Raw genomic sequence first — 18920 nt, forward strand, 5'->3', positions numbered from 1 at the left:
ATATATACAGTATGGATTTCTAAGTCTAATAGTTAAGTAGAGGCTTGTGGAAGTTAAATGTGGGTGTTAAATCACCCTTTTTGTCCAAAATGATACCTCGCAGCTTCTCAGCTTTTGAAGTCCTCTCAGCCAAACAGCACTTACGTTGCACTTCGAGGATGCACACGTCCTTATGTTATGGAGTCAAAATGGGGATCAAAGGGTGTAGTTTGGACAACGCAGCCAGAATTTGTTGAAGGGTCGGAATCTAATGAAGGTGCAGAGTCTGGCAGAGGTGGAGTAAAGTGGGGAGTGCATGCACTAATTTGGGAATAGATACAGCAGAATCCCTAAATACGCCACTGCCAGTCAAACATGCTATCTCTCACGTTATGCCAATTGATTGGGAAAGATATGAATATGATGTTGTAATTCATTTATATGTTGTGTGATATGATTGAATATTGTCACATGACAATACGATTGCCTCTCATCAAAAATAGTAATAAAATGATTATGAGTGTATACCTTCACTATGTCTTTGAAATCCCGGTATCGAATGCATCGGGTTTGTTCTGCTATTTAATTGTTCAAAATTAAGAATTAACCTTTGTCCACCAGGAACAATCCTCGAGACGGAAGGGCTCAAACAGTTTTCCATCATGCCTTCCTTTCCTGGCACAGGGTTCTGTTCTGTGTCATCTCAATGCTGAATTTATTTGTATTACTCCTTGTTAACTGCCCATCTTTGAAATATATTGTTAGCTTTGAAGGCCTTTCTTTATTCAAAGGATAGTGAAGTTTGTCATTCCCTTTCACATCACTTCCACCTGTTGTTGAATACACCATGGAGAATAGCCTGCATCTCTTTCCTTGTGCTCTGCAACAACCATCAGTATTATGATGGGTTTAAAACATGCATTAAAAAACCCTATTTACCCGTAATGTGAGGGCATAATAGTCAATTTCAGCTAACAAATCACACGTGACACAGTGCCACTTAGTAGCCATCCCTGGAAGTTCATCTCCAGAACACACCTACAGAGCAATGAATTGCGACTATGCAAAATAGGTGAAAATAAGCCAAACTCAGTAATCTAGAGCAAAGAATGCATAATTTTTCAACTGATTAGCGTATGCAGCTTGCATTGCTCGATGGCTCTAAACATCAAGGAGTGGCTAATCTGGCACCGACTATTCTATACTTTGTGCCGGCCATACAGATACTTCACTGATGGCCTCCGTGTGAAGCCTGAGTCCGATGTGAAATGTGCCAGTCCCAACGCTTTCCTGTAGCCGATGGAGAGAAGATGACGGCTGGTAATGCTGGCGGTGCGCCGGGCTGGGGCGCTGAGCCGGTAGCGAAGCAGGGAGAGGAGATATTAGAAGAAAGGCTCTGTTGCGTGTGTGGGGGAGCTTCCCCAAAATTGTGCCCAACCGCTAAGAAGGCTATTGTTCCACTGCCCGACCTCCTCCATCCGCGGCGGGGGCTGCAGAGGCAGAAGCGGCAGCCAGTCTCATCGTCCTACGCAACCAGGGGAGGGTCATGCTCGCAACTTTGGAGCGAGTGATGTCGGCTCCTTGTATCTGGGTGACGTGCCGCTTGGGGTTCTGTCCGACAGCACCATCGAGTTGCAGAGCTACCTAGTGGCCCAGGAATGCTGGCAGAGTCCTCTTGATGAAATGTGGCGAGTGCTGGCAGCAGAATTAAGTCCAGAGCTCAGTAGCACAAATATACAGGGATCAGAGGAGGGCTGCCTGATGCACGTGTGATGGGACTGGGGGAGAAGCTGTGGGTCCAGCCCGACTGAGAGCTTTCGAGGAGGAGCGGCTGGCAGATTCTGCCTAGAATTCTGGGGTGCGCTCTTTACAACGTATCCTCACTGGGCTCCTGGATTGGAAGGTGATATAGCTAAAGAGGTAGGGGCTCCAGGAAAGCAGGGTGCCCTTGCTCTTCACCACGCATCGCTACAAGATCTGGGGCACGCTGGACCCCGTGTCTGCCTGGGAAGACACAACTGGACAATTACCAATTGAGGAGTCGCCCTAGAAGGAAGACAGTCATACAGTCATCTGTAAGCAGCAAAAGCCGCACAAGAACTCTGACATCGCTGTCATGCTACAGCAAGAAGGCGGAAGGCGGAAGAAGGCGGAGACGGAGACAGCAAAGGCGCAGGCCCAATGCCCCGACTGTCCTACTGCACAATTAGCCACAAAGGAAGCTATGCAATCCTTCATGACTAAAATCAAAATGGAATTTTGCAACCGTATGGCAGAGCTTTCAACAAAAATGGGCTGCCTGGATCAGCGGGCCCAGGAGACAGAGCAAAGGCTTGGGAGGTAGAAGACCAGTCGGCGGATCATTCACCAACGATAGCGGAGATGCAGTACAGGATCCAGGCCCTGGAAGGGAAAAGCAAAGCCATGGAAAACAAACAGGAGGATATGGAAAATAGAGCCCACAGAAACAACCTACCAATCAAAGGGGTGCCCTCCTAAGTCTCAGATCAAGCACTGGTCGAATATATAGGGGATATGTTCCAGACTTTCCTCCCACAACTCGACAAGCTGATGCTGCTTTTGGATTGCCCTCACAGGCTGCGAACCCGCAGGAGCTTGTCCTCAGACACTCTGCCAGATGTCATGATGCTCCCCCTGCCACTCGGCAGTCTTGGTCCCTCGGATGATGCTCCCACCTCACCAGAAGCTGAATTTCATAACTCTTAATGTAAAAGGCCTGAACTCGTTGATGAAGCATACATCAACATTACTGAGCCTAAAAGACCTGAATAGCTTGGTGATATTTTTACAGGAGACTCACCTGGTCCCATCTGACTTTGTTCACCTACAGAATAGGAACTTTCCAAGGCAATTCCATGCCTCCAGTGGATCTAAAAGAGGGGGCACAGCAATTCTTGTGGCGAGAGGGACTCCGTTTACAGAACTGGAAACATAATACGACCCTGAGGGACGCTATATGGGGCTCAAGGGGATGCTTTACGGGCAGCTATGAACTCTGATTTCGGTATATTCCCCCAATGAGGGGCAAGAAGCCTTTCTGCAGGATCTAGAATCCATACTTTTCCCCTTTCTTGCAGGTCATGTAATAATTGGTGGAGACTTTAATGGGGGTCCCTGATCTCCTCATGGATAGAACTCAAGAACCAACGTCAAGGTACTTTAAAATCACCCTGGGCCTGCTCCACTTCTTCTGGGTTTTGGGGGTGGTTGACACCTGGAGGATGCTGCATCCGGGCAAAAGGGACTTTTCCTTTTTCTCTCACATGCACTGCACATATTGGCTACCCCCACCTTATGTTGTATGTTGATGAGGTGACTATCGAACCTAGAATAGTGTCAGACCATGTTCTGGTTCTCCTAACTATCTGTATATGTGACCCTGCACCCCCAGACCCCAATGGTGTTTATAAAACCCAGTTCTAAATGATATGGCTCTCAGGAACAGGATAGCAAAAATCATTCAAGATTATTTCCGAGTGAACCCTGCTGATCTCACATCGACGACAAACACATGGGAAGCTAAGAAAGCAGTAATAAGAGGGTAACTCATAGCTCATGCAGCCGCTTACCGGAAGTGTAAACTGGGGATGCAGAGCCAACTGGAGAAGGCAATAGCAGAGGTTGAGGGCAAGCATAAAAAAAGTCGTCCCCTTAGGTCTACCGGTCCCTGCAGGTTGCTCGAAATAAACTGAAAGCCCTTTATGCTGAGGAAATGGCACAGTCCCTACTAATATCGAAGCAGGGATATTATGACAAGGGCAATAAAGCTGACAAACCTTTGGTCAGGAAATTGGCCAAGTCTAAACGACTGAACATAATCCCAGGCCTACGTGATCCGCAAGGCAAAGTGCAATATGCAGAGGATTTAAGGCTTCAATTAGCAGCAGCCCACCTGACCGAAAACCATGTCGGCACTTCCCCGCATCCTGGCAGAACAGACGCAATACGTAACTGAGGCTGCCCTCCCGCACCTCTCTGGAGACGAGTGCAATGCCCTAGAAGCCCCAATCATGTTAGACGAGGTGGATGCAGTGATTAAGTCACTGAAGTGTAGGGCCTCAGGCCCTGATGGGTTTTCCACTTGGTTCTACAAAAAACTCAGGGCCAACTGGTATCCCCACTTACAGCTCTCTTTAATTCCTTACAACAAACTGGCTGTATGACGCCCTCCATGCAGGTCTCTTCGACGATCCTGTTACTAAAGCCGGGAAAGGACCCTAAAGATTGTGCCTCTTACAGGCCGATCTCATTACTTAACATAGATGCAAACATTTATTCCAAAGTATCAGCCAACCGGCTGTCTAGAGTCCTCCCCCAATTTATAGACCCGGATCAAACAGGTTTCATCATAGGTAGAGCGACATGGGATAATATCCGCCGAGTCCTTAACGTGGTAGAGGTAGCTACTTTGGAACGCCGTAAACTGGCTCTGATAGTTTTAGATGCAACAAAGGTGTTTGACAAGTTTGACTGGGCCTTCCTGCAAGGCACCCTTGAGGCCTTTCAGTTTGGGGCTGAATTTCGTAAAATGATCCAAGCCAACTACAGCACCCCGGAAACCTCTCTGCAGGTTCACCAAGGGCACACAGCCCCTATCCCACTCGCATGCGGCACACAACAAGGATGCCCCTTGTCCCCGCTGCTCTTTGCACTGATAATGGAGCCCCTCACCCAGCGGATACGGAATAATCCATCTATTGAAGGGGTCACAGTAGGTTGCACGCAACATAAATGTATCCTTTTATGCGGATGATGTGCTGCTTACCTTGACTAACACCCGGTCTTCCTTGCAGCATTCCCTTCTAGAGCTAAACTCCTTTGGACGAGTGGCAGGTTTTGAAATTAGCTACAATAAATCCCCAGCTCTGAGGGTGGGACTAGCCACACAAGAAATACACTCTCTACAACCGGTTTGCCCAATTATTTGGAACAGGAAGTCTGTAGAATACGTAGAGGTCTATGTCGCTGCCTCTCCGGGGGAGTTGTATGTATCCCTTTTTAAAGAGTTGGAAATGGAAGAAGACCTGGAAAGATGGTCAAATGGATAGATGGTCAACCCAAGAGATCTTGTTAATGGGGCGGATTACAGCCTGTAAAATGAGCTTCCTCCCTCGGTTCCTTTACTTCTGCTCAACCTTACCAGTAGGGAATGGATTAACATCAAACAATCTAGACTTGCACTCCCACTCCCCACCCTGCCATACATCCCACACTCTGCACAGAAATGTTGCACTAAGCTGCTGTCCTCTACGAAAATAACAGTACAAATCTGGGATTGGGCAATGAAACAAAAAGGGATCCCAAGAGGTATGGGCCCACACACTCCGATTTTTCACGATCTCATCTTTACCCCGGGCCTGCAGGCTAGTCTCCTTAGAAACTGGATTCAAGGGGGTCTAAGAACTCTGTCGCAATTGTTTGACAATGACCAACCCTGCACTTTTGACAGCTGTAAAGAGGCATTTCAATTGGCTGATTCTGACAGATTTACTTATGCCCAGCTCTGCCATTGGATCAAGAACCCGGGGGTCAGACAAGGTACCACGCGCATCCTCTGTCCCATAGAATTCACTTTTCATGAGGGCTCCCAAAGGGGAACCATCTCCAGAATATATAAACTCCTACATGACTACCTTCTATCCAGTTGACCCAATCACATGTCCCATTTGGAGAGAGACCTTGACCAGCCGATGGCAACGAATAAGGGGTGTGCCCTTAAACTTTTACTCCATTGGCATTATCCCCCAGTGCAGCTACATCACATGCAAAATTCCCTGGACCTAACGTGCTGGCGGAAATGTGGAGCGCAGGGTACATATTTCCACATGTGGTCGGACTGCCCCCTAACGTTTTTGTTTTTTTTTTGGAAAGGTTTCTTGTTTCAATCGAGGCCATCACCCAGACTAAACTGCCATTGTGGCCTGAAGTAATTTTGTTGGGTTCACCGGTTCAGATGGTTTACCCTAAATCAGGGGTAACAGCCAAGCTGATAACCCAGCTCCTCCTAGCAGCTAAAATCACAATTGCCCGATCCTGGAAATCCCCTGAGGGCTCAGCAATGGCTTTATGGTGGTCTAAAATCTGGGATATTCTGGATTATGACCACGATTTTCCTGCACTGATTCGTAAACCGCAACTACCGAGACTGTTTATACAAGCATTCTAGAATTATTGTTGCGGTTACTCTGTTCAGGGGCCACAGTGGGAGGGAGAGTGGGGAAATGCACATTTTCTGTATTTTTACTCACAAGGTCGGTGTATGAGCTCCACAATTGTAATGTTAGCTCATGTTGCAAGCGATTTAAATAAAGTTGGAAAAAAAGACCATGCTGTCAGCAATAACTTTCAAAGTGGCAAGGAGGAGATATATTGTCACGCCCATAAAGCCACATTTAGAGGAAGGTTTCAAAGTTTTTAGACATTTCGTGTTATTCTGCAGAAATAAATCAGTAAATGCCAAAACTGAGCATGAAAAAAGTACAAGGTTGCGGGCGGTGCTGGCACAAATTGTGCATTGCACAAATCTCAGGGATGAGTTAACTGAAGAAAGAAAAATATTTTGTGTCCAACTTGTCATCAGGGGACTGGCCATAAGCTGTTTCCGGCTGCTCTGAGGAGCAGCAATTCCTTGCTGCCCTGCAGAGGGCACACAGAAGAAGACCACCAGCTCAAGTGTAGCGATGGCTAATATGAACCATGAACAGGAGCGTGGGGGGCCCAATGGTAGCAGGCCAACTAAGATATCATGGGCAGATATCAAAAGCAGCTTGACACCCTGGATGTGATGTCGCATAGTGAGTGATCTAATAAAGCATTGGAGGGTGTGGAAGGGGCATTCATGAGAACAGAATTGAACACCCTACGCCAATTTAAATGTATCCAATTGACTTTTCACAATCCAATGGCAGGTAAAGGAGTTACAATTGTCCTTGTGTAACAATTAACGTAACCTTCCGAAGAATTGTTCCAACAATATCCATTGTGCATCCGTGGACAAAAGCAAACGTCAACTATTCCAGCCGCCAATATTGAGGGTGTAGTTTAACTAGTGTAATGGTGTTATTGACCAATTACCACATTCACTGAAATAATTTCAGTTACACCTTATATACATCAGTCAGTGTGAGTGTGAAAAGGATTGTGAATCCATTGAGAATTAAAAGACTGCACGAGATAGGCTTGCAGGATCCTGGCACGGCCATTGAGTGTTTTGTAGAGGAGCTAATTCAGGCCACAACATGTTGTGAAACCTGTTACCATATAGTACAGATGTCAGAAACAAATGTTTTAAAAATCACCAAAGTAACCATAATAGAGTACATGCATAAATATAAAAGGAAGCGGTCGTTCAGTGACTAGTGATTTACGCTTTCATCCACGTTTTACAAATGCAGAGCTTTAAAACCAGGTGTAAGGCCATTGGCAATGTTTTCGCAGATTCTGCTTAATAGATGTGCCTTCTTCAGGATATAGAAGATTAACAATGGGAAATTGTGTGATGATCACATGATAAGTGCAGTGTGTTAAACTCGATTTCGCGTGGGCAGGTCTGTGATGAAATCCTTTCTGATAAACTGTGGAGGGTTGGGTGAGAGGCACATGTGTTTGCAAGAACATATATTCTAGCATTTAAAGACATGCTGGTGTAACTCCAGAGGATGACAGCTGCACGTGGAGGTATCCTGGCGATTGAAATATCTTGCTAGAGTTGAGCATAGGCATCAGCTCAGCACCAGAGTGGATGGACATTTTCATAACACGCAATGTACGTGGGTGGTGCGGCTGCAGTGGATCAAAACGTTCACTTTCATTGTGCAGACAATGCATGGGTGGTGTGGCTGCAATGGACAGAGCCCTTAATTATACAAAGTGTGTGGGTGGTGTAGCCGAAATGGATACAAACTTTCACTTTCATTGTGCAGACAATATGTGGGTGGTGTGGCTGCAATGGATAGAACCTTTCATTATGCAGAGAATGTGCATGGGATGTGTGGCTGCAATGGATACCTTTCACTTTCATTGTGCAATGTTCATGGGTGGTATAGCGGCAATGGATAGAACGCAGACAATGTACGTGGGCGGTGTGGCTGCACTGAATGGCAACTTTCATTATGCAGAGAATGTGCATGGGATGTGTGGCTGCAATGGATAGAACCTTTCACTTTCATTGTGCAATGTTCATGGGTGGTATAGCGGCAATGGATAGAACGCAGACAATGTACGTGGGCGGTGTGGCTGCAATGGATAGAAACTTTCATTATGCAGAGCATGTGCATGGGATGTGTGGCTGCAATGGATAGAACCTTTCACTTTCATTGTGCAATGTTCATGGGTGGTATAGCGGCAATGGATAGAACGCAGACAATGTACGTGGGCGGTGTGGCTGCACTGAATGGCAACTTTCGCTTTCATTGTGCAGCAGACAATGCACGTGAGTTGAGTTGCTGATTGCCAGCTAGCATTATTAATTTGTTGCGCGTATACAGTAAATACCAGGCTTTAGGGGGGGGGGGGGAAGCAATGCCTGCCAGAACTAAATCCCTTTCACATTTTTTTTGTCAAATAGGCAACGTCTTTGAAATCTGATTTTCTCATGACTTTTGCAAGTGCCCTTTCTGCTCGTTTCTGCTCGTTTCGGCAACATGGAACATTTCAGACTTCTTAGATTGTTCGAGTCACCACCAAGGACACCCTCTTCCCCTTCCCTGATCCAAAAGCCTGGTCAACGACTGCTGCATGATCACACCTCTTAACATGGAATCGCGTGGAGGCAATGATGATGACTGCAGCCAATGTAGAGGTGGTGTAAACAATGTACTAACTAGCTCATCACTGTTATCACAAAAAAGTCACATTTTGCCACCACTGTCCTTCGTCTGTTATTGCTTTTACTTGGGAACAGGGATCATGTGATGACCAGTTTGCTCTAGGTTGCATTGTATGGCATTCTGTGCCCAGCAAATTATTTAATCCTGTTAGTAAACCGGGATTGAAGGAATGGGTGTGATTGTTTACGGGCTGGTGATATTTTACAAAAATATTCATTTTTCAATATGCTAATGCGATCATTTCCAACTTTTTCCCACTGCTCAATTTCATAATATATCGAATTTTGGAATTGTGCGTATTTTTGAACTTGCACAAATACTGATTTATGAAAACACAAACTGTTGCTAAATCTATCACCATGTGCTCACTCCTGCCTATGTATTTAATGTATAGGCCTGCTCCCTTTTCAAAGATCAGCAGCAGACGTCAGAACATACAATTCCGACTAAAGTAAACTGTGCTACCAATGCTATTTCCTTTTTAATGCCCGTTTACTTGGCAAGTGCATTTAACATCTCTGGCGGATCCAGAAGACTGGATTAGGGATCAGTTTCATCTGCATGCTTTTTTAGTGTGTGTTTCCCGTTGAGCTAATGACCATCCCCAATAACTAAATACATAAAAACCTGAAAACTCGTGTTTACTATTTCTTTTTAAGCATTTGAAGTATGGTCCTAAAATTCTGGAAGAAGGTCAGAAGTCTATATTGGCTTTATGTATTACTATATGCGTAGTTTAAATTGTATTTGATATGTATATATGTTATTTTGATGCGAGAAAAGCATTGTTATCCAGCATCCAGGTGTTCCTGATAACAAAATATGTCCATCAACCAGGTGTGGCCTTGAAAAACGTGTACTTCAGCGCTACTTACTGGCCCAAAATAATCCAGACTGGATTCTAAACTGGCACTTTTTGCTTTCAGAAAGACTATCCCATAACCGTAAAGACCATCTCACGACCATAAGGACCCTCCTGCAACCATCAACTCCATGCCCCATTATCTTGACCATCCCATCACCTGCCACAGTGAACATTCAGTGACCACAATGGAAATTCAGTAACCATCATGTTAACACTTCACCAATGATAGCCATTCAGTGGCTATAATCATAATTCTGTAACAACCATAACCGTCCCATGACCTTCATGACCGCCCTCATACTATTCAGAACGTCCCACGAATACCATGGCCATTTCACCACCATCATGGACATTTCGCAACCATTATGACCATCGTGACCATCCCCCAGCTAGCATGAACATCACGCAACTTTGAAGACCATCCCACAATCATAATGACCATCCAGTAATCTGCATCCTCCCATTACATTTCATTTAAACCTTTTTTTAATGAAATCTATATGAACTCAAACCCAACTCATTGCAAGGCCATCTCACCAAAAAGGCACACACTGGCACCAATGGAAAAGTCACCACATTTTGAAAAAAAGAATTATCTTGAAACGTTTTTAAAAAATATAAATATTTAAGTATTAAAAAGGAGGGAATGTGGCATACAAAGGTGGGAAAACATAAAGGGAGAACGATGAATAATAAATCAAAGGAAAAAAGGGAGGGGAGGGGCAGAAGGTCCAAAGGAGTGTAACGGGTACGCCGACTGTTTTACAGTAGAGGAAAAAAGATTAAAAAACAACCCAAAATTCAGCAAGATGGCTTCAAGTGAAATGGCCAAAAACATTGGATTCTGTGAGTTGGTGTACAATGAGATGGCTGAAATGAGCTGTGTTTGAGGCGAGTTGGCTTTCTCTGAGATCTCATGGTACCCATAAACCACCATGGCCATCTCACGACCATCAACACCATTGTGCCACCTTCATGAACCTGGTGCTACCTTAATGACCATCACACCACCACCATGACCATCCGATGGGTATATTGCCATTGCTCAACTATCATATCATAACCTTCCTTCAAACGACATGACCCCACACCATCCTGAGACTATGATCTTCTAAGAACCATCCCATGACACCCATGACCATCAAGACCAACCTGTGGCAATTGTGATCACCCTGCAGGCATCACAACCATTATGCGGTCATCATGCCCATAAATGAGCATCATAACCATTCCACCTCCATTATGATAATCCCGTGGCCATCATGACTACGCCAAATTAATCATTAGAGGCCTGCAACAATCATGACCATCCCATACCAATCATGCCCACCTTGCAACGATTACGCCCATTTTGTAACCATCATGAAAATAGTGACCATCCTGCGCATATAGTGCCCAATTTCCTAGCACCCTGACCATCCCGCCACAAACATGGTAAATCATGAGAATCCTGTGGCAATCATGACCACTGTGGTCATCAGGATCATTCTGCAACCATCAAGATAATGATGTGCCTATCATAACCATCCTATGAGGACTGGCAACACTGTAATTAAATTACATCTCCTCACCAAGATCCACATCCCTGGACTCATTTGCATATTTTCATCACCCTACTCACCCTATCTGAATTATGGGCTGTATATACAACTGGACTTTGTGGTTAAAAATAGAGTCAGTGATCCTCCACTGCAGTTTCTATCCCTAATAGAACATGAACTACATTTACTGAGAGTAGAGCAAATGTGCTGAGTCAGACTAGCTGTTCGATATGCATGAATTGCCCAAGCAATTCCTGCATATTCAATTACAAGCCATGAGAATGGAAAGGTGCAGGCTACTGATCACTATGACACACACACCTTTTTGAACTTTATTTCTCATGAAGCCATGTAACTCTTGGTCCAAGGCAAATTGTCTCCATGGCACCCTGTTGCAGGTTTTGTGAATTTTCAAAATTGCCATTTCAACTGTAGCACCACAAGCATTTCCTATGAGCTGTAAATGTCTATGTTATGGTCATTTGACAATTCAGAAAGGTTTAATCTGGCTTACATCCCTGAAACATGCCTCAGACACCCAGAGATCGCAAGGTAACAGCGAGACAACAGCAATTTAACAAGCGAAGCAAGTGCATGGATTTTCACGACCTGTAGCAAAGTTATGTGCAATAATGGCACATTTGCGGCTCCTCAGGCAATCTGGCAACCAATGCTGGTGACTTCAAAGATGCATACTGTGCCTTCCGTAAAACTCCTTCTGTTAATGGAATATGGTTCCGATATGGGGTCTCAACACTGAAACAGACTTTTTGCCTTACAGATATTGACCAAGATCAATCACCCATGCAATAAGACATTGTTTGGATTGGGATAGTATCCCCTTCCTCCTGCTTTGAATATGTTATACATATGGTTTCAATATTTTATACTTCGTCCATTCTGTCTTTATAGATGAACACCTGTGCAGGCAAATGGCTAAGGAAGGCATAGGTACTATTTCAAATCTCCCTGTGCACCTGCACACCAGCTGGAGGCATTTTTGGCGCTATAGTGGGTGGAGAAATGGACCACGGATACGCATGTCATGCAGGGATGGAACAGGTTGCCCAATGAGATGTTAATCACTTTTACCTGAAGTGGGAGACTTGCAGCGTTCCAGCTCCAGAGATACGGGAGTGTCTGAGAGCTCTGTCAGGCCTGAAAAGAAAAGGAAAAAGATTAATTTTAGTACAAATTCGTGAAAATATATTCTAATGGGATGGCGAAATTCAAGCCTGGAGCACCTGCCTAATCTAGCATTGCGAGCTATTTACCCTGCACTGAGAGGCCACATCAGGAAGGGACGAAGGAGGGTGATCATGGCAGAGAAGTCGGGTTAATCACAATGCTTTATGGGTATGGAAGCACCTGGATCTTCCATACCAGAGCCCAGGTATCAGATTATCAGTCATCAGTCATCAGCAGGCAGGACTCATTCAGACAGAAAAGGGAAGAACATGATCACGACACACAGAGACAACTGCACCCCTTTATTTTCACAAGATCAGTTGCAATACTAATCAGTATTTTGTATACAGCTGTAGTCACTATCTTTTGGGTTCCTGCTATGTTATTTGTGTAGCGCCTTTGCTTCCTGAATGTTACTAAAAGTGATAAAGTCAGTTGTAATGCTGTTAGTAGTGGCGTGCCCAAGCTTAATACTTGTGATATGTTGAAAGTCCAACGCTTTTACTCCCCATAAGGGTATATTCCTGGCTCGATAGGCAGCAGAGGCCATGGGTTACGTGGACAGTTGCAAACACTTTGTTAATTGCATTGCTTTTTGGACTAGTTAAAGGTCTCAGGGCCATGTCTATAAAATGTGTGTATACAATGTGGAAAACAATAGATGTGATTTCATATATGACGCATGAAACATCTCTTAAAGATAAAAACTATAAGTCAAGTCTGGAAACACTTTTATGCTGAATAATGGATGGCTGTGTTAAACATAGCTGTTGATTCATGTTGGGTTTATCCCCCAAAATGCCAAGCCCACAGGACAACACATAATATATGAAATAAGCAAGAGCTGGGGGCATGGGGGCATATCTTCATCTGACGGCATTCTTTACTTGCCTCTGTAGCACGCTGGAAAATACCTCAGCAGGTCGCAATATAAACTCCATCATTGCTGAGCGTCCTGCACCTCATGCTGCACACAGCAATCAGGCCCTTTGCCTGACACCCACACGGATCCACTCATTGCTGAGCCTCCTGCACCTCATGCTGCACACAGCAATCAGGCCCTTTGCCTGACACCCACACGGATCCACTCATTGCTGAGCCTCCTGCACCTCATGCTGCACACAGCAACCAGGCCCTTTGCCTGACACCCACACTAATCTATTTGCCACTTCTTTTCACTTCGGAAGGGCAACTAAGAGGCTCCCAGATGGAAAATGCAAAAGGAAACCACTTCACATACGAGTATTGGACACTGCATAATTCATTCCCTGAAGAATACCACACATCTGTTCTACCTTCACAACACTGACATTCAGAGAATACCCCTCTGTTATTAGTGCAAGATGTGGGTTCCCCGCCTCTGCAAAGAACATAATAAAGTTCCACCCTCTTCAAACTTTCAAAGAAAATGAAGGTGCTTACTTCTGCTGTGGACCAACGTGTAGCATTTTCCATCTGCGAGCAGTGAATATGCGTGTCCAAAAAGTCCAAAAAGTACTCAATGGGACCACCCTTCAGATGTCACGTCACTCTTCTGATCACACTGAATGACTCTCTTCAAGATTTCAACATTTTTCTTCCTATATACTCATCAAATGCTGAGAAAGATCAGAGTGGAGGAACATCAAGAAAAAACTAAAGTGAAGGCCATCATAAGAGGGTGACTCCAGACCAAAGATGACCAAAGATAAGGAAACAGAGTCGGGAGATAGCAAAGACTACACAACCCAAACTAAGCAGTCTCGGCTACCTCTTTGCAGCTGCTTCCTGAGCTCTGACAACCCAGTCTGTCTACTACCTTCATCAAAGTGCTGGGGGAGGAGCACTAATAAAAAACCCTTTTCCCACAGAGCGGCCGCAGAGCGGCCGTGGAGTAGCGGCAGAGTAGCAGTCTCAGCAGTCTATGGCCGCTATGGACATCAGAGACGCTGCTCTGCTTAGCCCGGCTGCCGAGGAGAAAGGTCGGCGACTCCGCAGTTCGAAGCCCTGCGTAAAATAAAGCTTGTGGCCAAAGTTTTTTCCACCTAACATCCTGGTCGTCAGTCTCCTCATTCCTGCAATTGTCATTCTGTATTGCCTGTCTTGTAACACTTGTCATCCATCTGTTTCACCCGCATGCCACTCCCCAGCACAAAAACACTTCCAGGCTTATGGAAAAGCTGGTATTGAGCGAGAGCCGTCCTGCTCCTCACTCCTCAAAACTGTTATGGGAGGAGCCATCAAGCCATAGCTCTTTGGCAGATGAGATGGGAGCACGACCAACTGTACCCAAGATTGGCGGCTTGAACAACACCTTTGCTCTCAAGCTTTTATCAAGTCCAGTAAACCAACTGGTGAATCACCTGCAGAGATCAGAGGACCAGGCCGCTGAAAAAACATGCTTCGATTCAAACAATCTGAACGAATCAGCTGACGCACTCAGCGGAGATCCGCCAGCGCCGTCTCCAGCAACTCGAGACTTACCTGTGATTCCTCCCCTCGGTGGGGGCCCGTCTGTGTGTTCCCCACCTGAAGGCACTGGCTCTGCGCCGCCTGTCGGAGGAGAGATTGCGCTGAGCCGCGAGGGCGGGACCTAGACACAACTCCCGGCAGAGGAGGAAGCGCTGGCAGCGATCCAGGGGTTCACCCCGGACAAATCAGCCAATCAGCCAGGACGATCCGGCAACATACCTCCACTACCAGTAGAATCTGCAAACGAGGACAACCGGCCGATAGGAGTAACCCAAGCCGTAAGCGACACAAATCAAACCACAAAGGAGAGTGTATGCCCCGACAGACTTGAACAAAAATTGAGCGACACAGAAAACATCACATTACCAGAGCCTAATGACGACCCCCAAATGTGCCCCATCCTGATAAAACCGACTATCAAAGTGAACATAGAAGTGCACGCTTCACCAGTGGATTGGGCCATACCAGCAGCTCTACACACTGAGGTCGCTCCACCACAAGGACATGTACCTTGCCTACGTAGCTAACGGGAGGAGTCAGCGGCATTTAGCAGTTGTTCGGACCCTTCGCCCTCTGGGACAGAGAGAGCAGCTAGCGACGAGGGTCCCCGCAACAAGAAATGGAAAAAAGGCAGGTGCTCAAAAAGAACTTGGGCAACGTCAGCAAGCAGGCAAGATCAGCAAACAAGTGGTGGGGAAAAAAAGGGTGAAGTGCCCATTTTCCAGAGCAAACTCACAAAGCACCCAGCCAGCCTTATTGAAAAGAAATCCACCAAACTGAAAGATGGCATCAAAGCAGACTGCGGCAAATTGCCCTTGGCACACACCTTGAAAGAATTTTTCAGCACGCAGTGCAAAAGAAAATTCGACAAGATCAGTGAAATTAGTGACAGTGGAAGTCACTGGAAGTCGTGTTTCACCCCGAAGCATCCACTAACCCGTGAAGGACCGACTTGCCCATAACCTGCTCCAACATGGCTACTTCATCGGCAACCCCTTGGCACCTAGGTAAAGCGCCCTTTCCTCAGATAGAAACGACGGGAAAGTTCAAAGTTCAAGGGAGCCTAACACTCCAAGTGAGCCAAGGGGTGGAAAACATTGACAACTCTCTGACACCTGATAACCTGCAGCTGCATGATGGCCCCCTCGCCCCAACAAGTCAAAAGACACCAACCAGCAAACCAGCTGACCCGACAAACACAACGCCACTCTGAACAGACGATCCTGTAGGAAGGGTGTCAACAGGTCCAAGTACCTCGGCCAAAGAACAACCTGCCTGCCCAGGCACTTTGGAAGAGGAATGTGGAAGTGGCCCCAGAGCAGAACCGACGCAAAAGTGACAAAACCAGCAAATCAAATGGAAGGATCTCAATTTCACCTATATGCAAAACACTACCACGAGCCAGAGCAACAAAAAGAGACTCATTAACATCTCTACCTTCTACCCCCTTTAGAACTAGAAGACTCAGTGAACTGCCACAAATTCATCTTCAGAATCGCCAAAGAAAAAACTTGACATACTTACAATAATGTTGGCGGTAACAATAGCACTTGCACCGTTCACCAAGCTCTACGAGTCGATAAATGACACATTAAAGGACCACAGCACAATTTCAGCAATGATGCACTCCAAATTACTATACTTGGAGGGGTACATTGCAGCAATGGAGGAAAAAACAAGAGAGCAAGATGGCCTAAAACTAGGCAAAACAAACACCGAACAGAGAGAGGAACCTTTCCACCAGACGCCAGCAATCTCCAAAACCTTCTAGGCAGTGGCTTGCCAAATTTCCATGGACCGGGAAGAAGCAAACCAGGAGAACCAAAAAACCAATGCCTATTTCTGTGCTAAGTGATACTACTGACCAAAACACTGTTCAAAGAAAGGACAAAGTGCCAGAGAAAAACACTAATCTCCCAAGTGGGTCAAAAACAATGGGGAGGAAAGACGCACAAACAACAAGGCCCACACCAAATAACTGCGTATGTGATGAAGATGTGATCATACTGTCAGCGGATTTAGGCAAGACAAAGGACATCGAAAGTGAGCTCATACTAAATAAAGACTTTTCAATATTTGACCACACCAAGGCGAAACAAAAGGAAAATTCGACGAGCATTAAGCAATTGGTCTTCTACCTATATCCCCCAGAGAAGAGGCTACCGGGCAAACTTCTGTCCAAACTGGTCAGAGAGCAACACCTGTTCCGAGAGGAAATCGTAACAAGCTTGATCCTAAAAGCACCAAATAACCACCTCTGACTTCTAGCACTGACCCTATGGTTGCTCCAAGACTTCCTGAATCACCAAAAATGATCGAGGATTTTTGTCGGATGAAGTGTTCATAAATCTAAGTGAACACCTAGACGAACCGCTACTCAGCACACCAGTTGCCCATTAGGGCAACTGGTGTGCCCTAATGGGGGGAAAGAAAGTCCAACTAACATAAGCGATACGGAAGAATAAGATTGGCATCCTTTCCTCACATCGGAAGTTTGATGCAAAAAGATAGCCCAAACCAAAAAATGGGGTTTACCATCTGACTCTCCCAGAGAGCCTGGGAAAACTTTGAAAGACTCTCAGCCACACTACCAGTCAAGAACACCTCACTCATAGCTCCTCGGTGAGAAGCAAGGACACCAAATATAAAAATACACACCAATCTTGCCGCAAAGAAAACGGTCTACTACAGAGGAGCGCTGGGCACCAAGGAAAGCCCGACCACAGGACCCAGAAAGCCGAGGTAGGGATACTGCGATAAAATCCAGCTGGCAAGGTTTGGCGGAGAGAAATCCGACATTTAAACTGGAACAACTAAGTGACAGCAGAGAATACGTTGTACTAAACAGAAGAATAGTCATAGAACTTTTCCACTGGGTCCGAACCTTAGCTCACTGAATATGGATGACTTAAAAATAGTGGAGCCAAGTCACGAAGGGAGACAAGCGACAACCTACCTATATATATAACGTCCAGAACAGCGAAACAAAAGATAAGCGACTCAGCAGGAAATCTTTTGAAGCTGGGGTACGACCTCAGAGAAATAACAGGAAAATCGCAGGCTCTCGCACCTCATGGCATTACTAAGGATCCTTCGCAACTTTCGAGATCTCCGAAAGGAAAAGAAAGCTATAGGAGAAACAGATCCGACCAGGCCAGCAACCATAGGCAGAAATCCGATACACAAGATCCCTCGGCTCCAACCAACACGACCTTGAAGCCATCAACAAGGAAAACTGAAGACAGAGGAAACAGAACTCAACCTAGACTACCGGACAGAGCAGATCAAGCCGAAAAACAAGGAGACGCCCACCAGGCAGAGGTCTTCAAAAAAACTGAAAGAGGGTCATGTGGTCCATTGACCTCAATAAAAAGAACATTTACACAGGTTCCCTTAAAGGAAGCAGGACAAGCCCTAGAAAAGGGAACATTTCCTCCATTACACCATCTGTGAGTCTGGATTTCCAACGCCCTGTCGACCCAAAGAAAATAGCAACTCAAGAGAATTCCGAAAGTGGAACCGACACCACAACAAAGGGCAGGAAAATCAACCTTGAGGTTGGGTTCGTGGAACACTCGAGGTTTCTCCCACCTGACGGTTCCGGGCGATGTAAACCTGGCTTCATTCGACATTTTGTGCCTTCAGGAAACGTGGCTAACTGAGAAACCAACCACGCCCTTGCACCAGCCAAAAAAGGAATAAGAGGACAACCATCTTCAGGTTTGCTAACAGCCATGCGCTCTGGAAAATGGATAAGAATCATAGAAATTTTGACAATGAACCTCTTCCTATTCCTAGTCACATGGAATCATCTGAATGTGGAAACAGGGAAGATATCGGCAGTTCCGGCAGTAATTATGAATACTTATTGGAACCCTGAGGCCATATCCAATAATAGCTTCTTAAGCATGTTGTAAAAAGAAATTGACCGTGTATATAACATCAGGTCACACATCTCTTCATCTGTGGGGACTTAAATGTAATCTGCACAAAGAAGCTTTCGCCCTTTCCTTGCACATTGGCAGAAGAGCGTGGATGCGCCTGGCT

General features: G+C 45.6%; 1 protein-coding gene and 1 long non-coding RNA gene across 7 annotated transcripts in view; one reads left to right on the forward strand and one right to left on the reverse strand.

Annotated features, from left to right (window-relative positions):
• Positions 1-9427, forward strand: part of LOC138525716 (uncharacterized) — a 152736-nt gene extending 143309 nt beyond the window's left edge. Inside the window, exon 3 of the long non-coding RNA XR_011283417.1 lies at positions 8567-9427. This is a non-coding gene — a long non-coding RNA (uncharacterized lncRNA). The remainder of the gene's footprint in view (positions 1-8566) is intronic.
• Positions 1-18920, reverse strand: part of STXBP5L (syntaxin binding protein 5L) — a 3950894-nt gene that overhangs the window by 717990 nt on the left and 3213984 nt on the right. For all 6 annotated transcript variants that reach the window (XM_069635832.1, XM_069635831.1, XM_069635829.1 and 3 more), the window contains one exon: positions 12327-12392. In XM_069635832.1, the coding sequence (XP_069491933.1) occupies positions 12327-12392 (66 nt within the window). The remainder of the gene's footprint in view (positions 1-12326; positions 12393-18920) is intronic.

The sequence above is a fragment of the Ambystoma mexicanum genome, chromosome 7p (assembly GCF_040938575.1).
Source record: "Ambystoma mexicanum isolate Mex_15411 chromosome 7p, UKY_AmexF1_1, whole genome shotgun sequence".
Lineage (NCBI taxonomy): Eukaryota > Metazoa > Chordata > Amphibia > Caudata > Ambystomatidae > Ambystoma > Ambystoma mexicanum.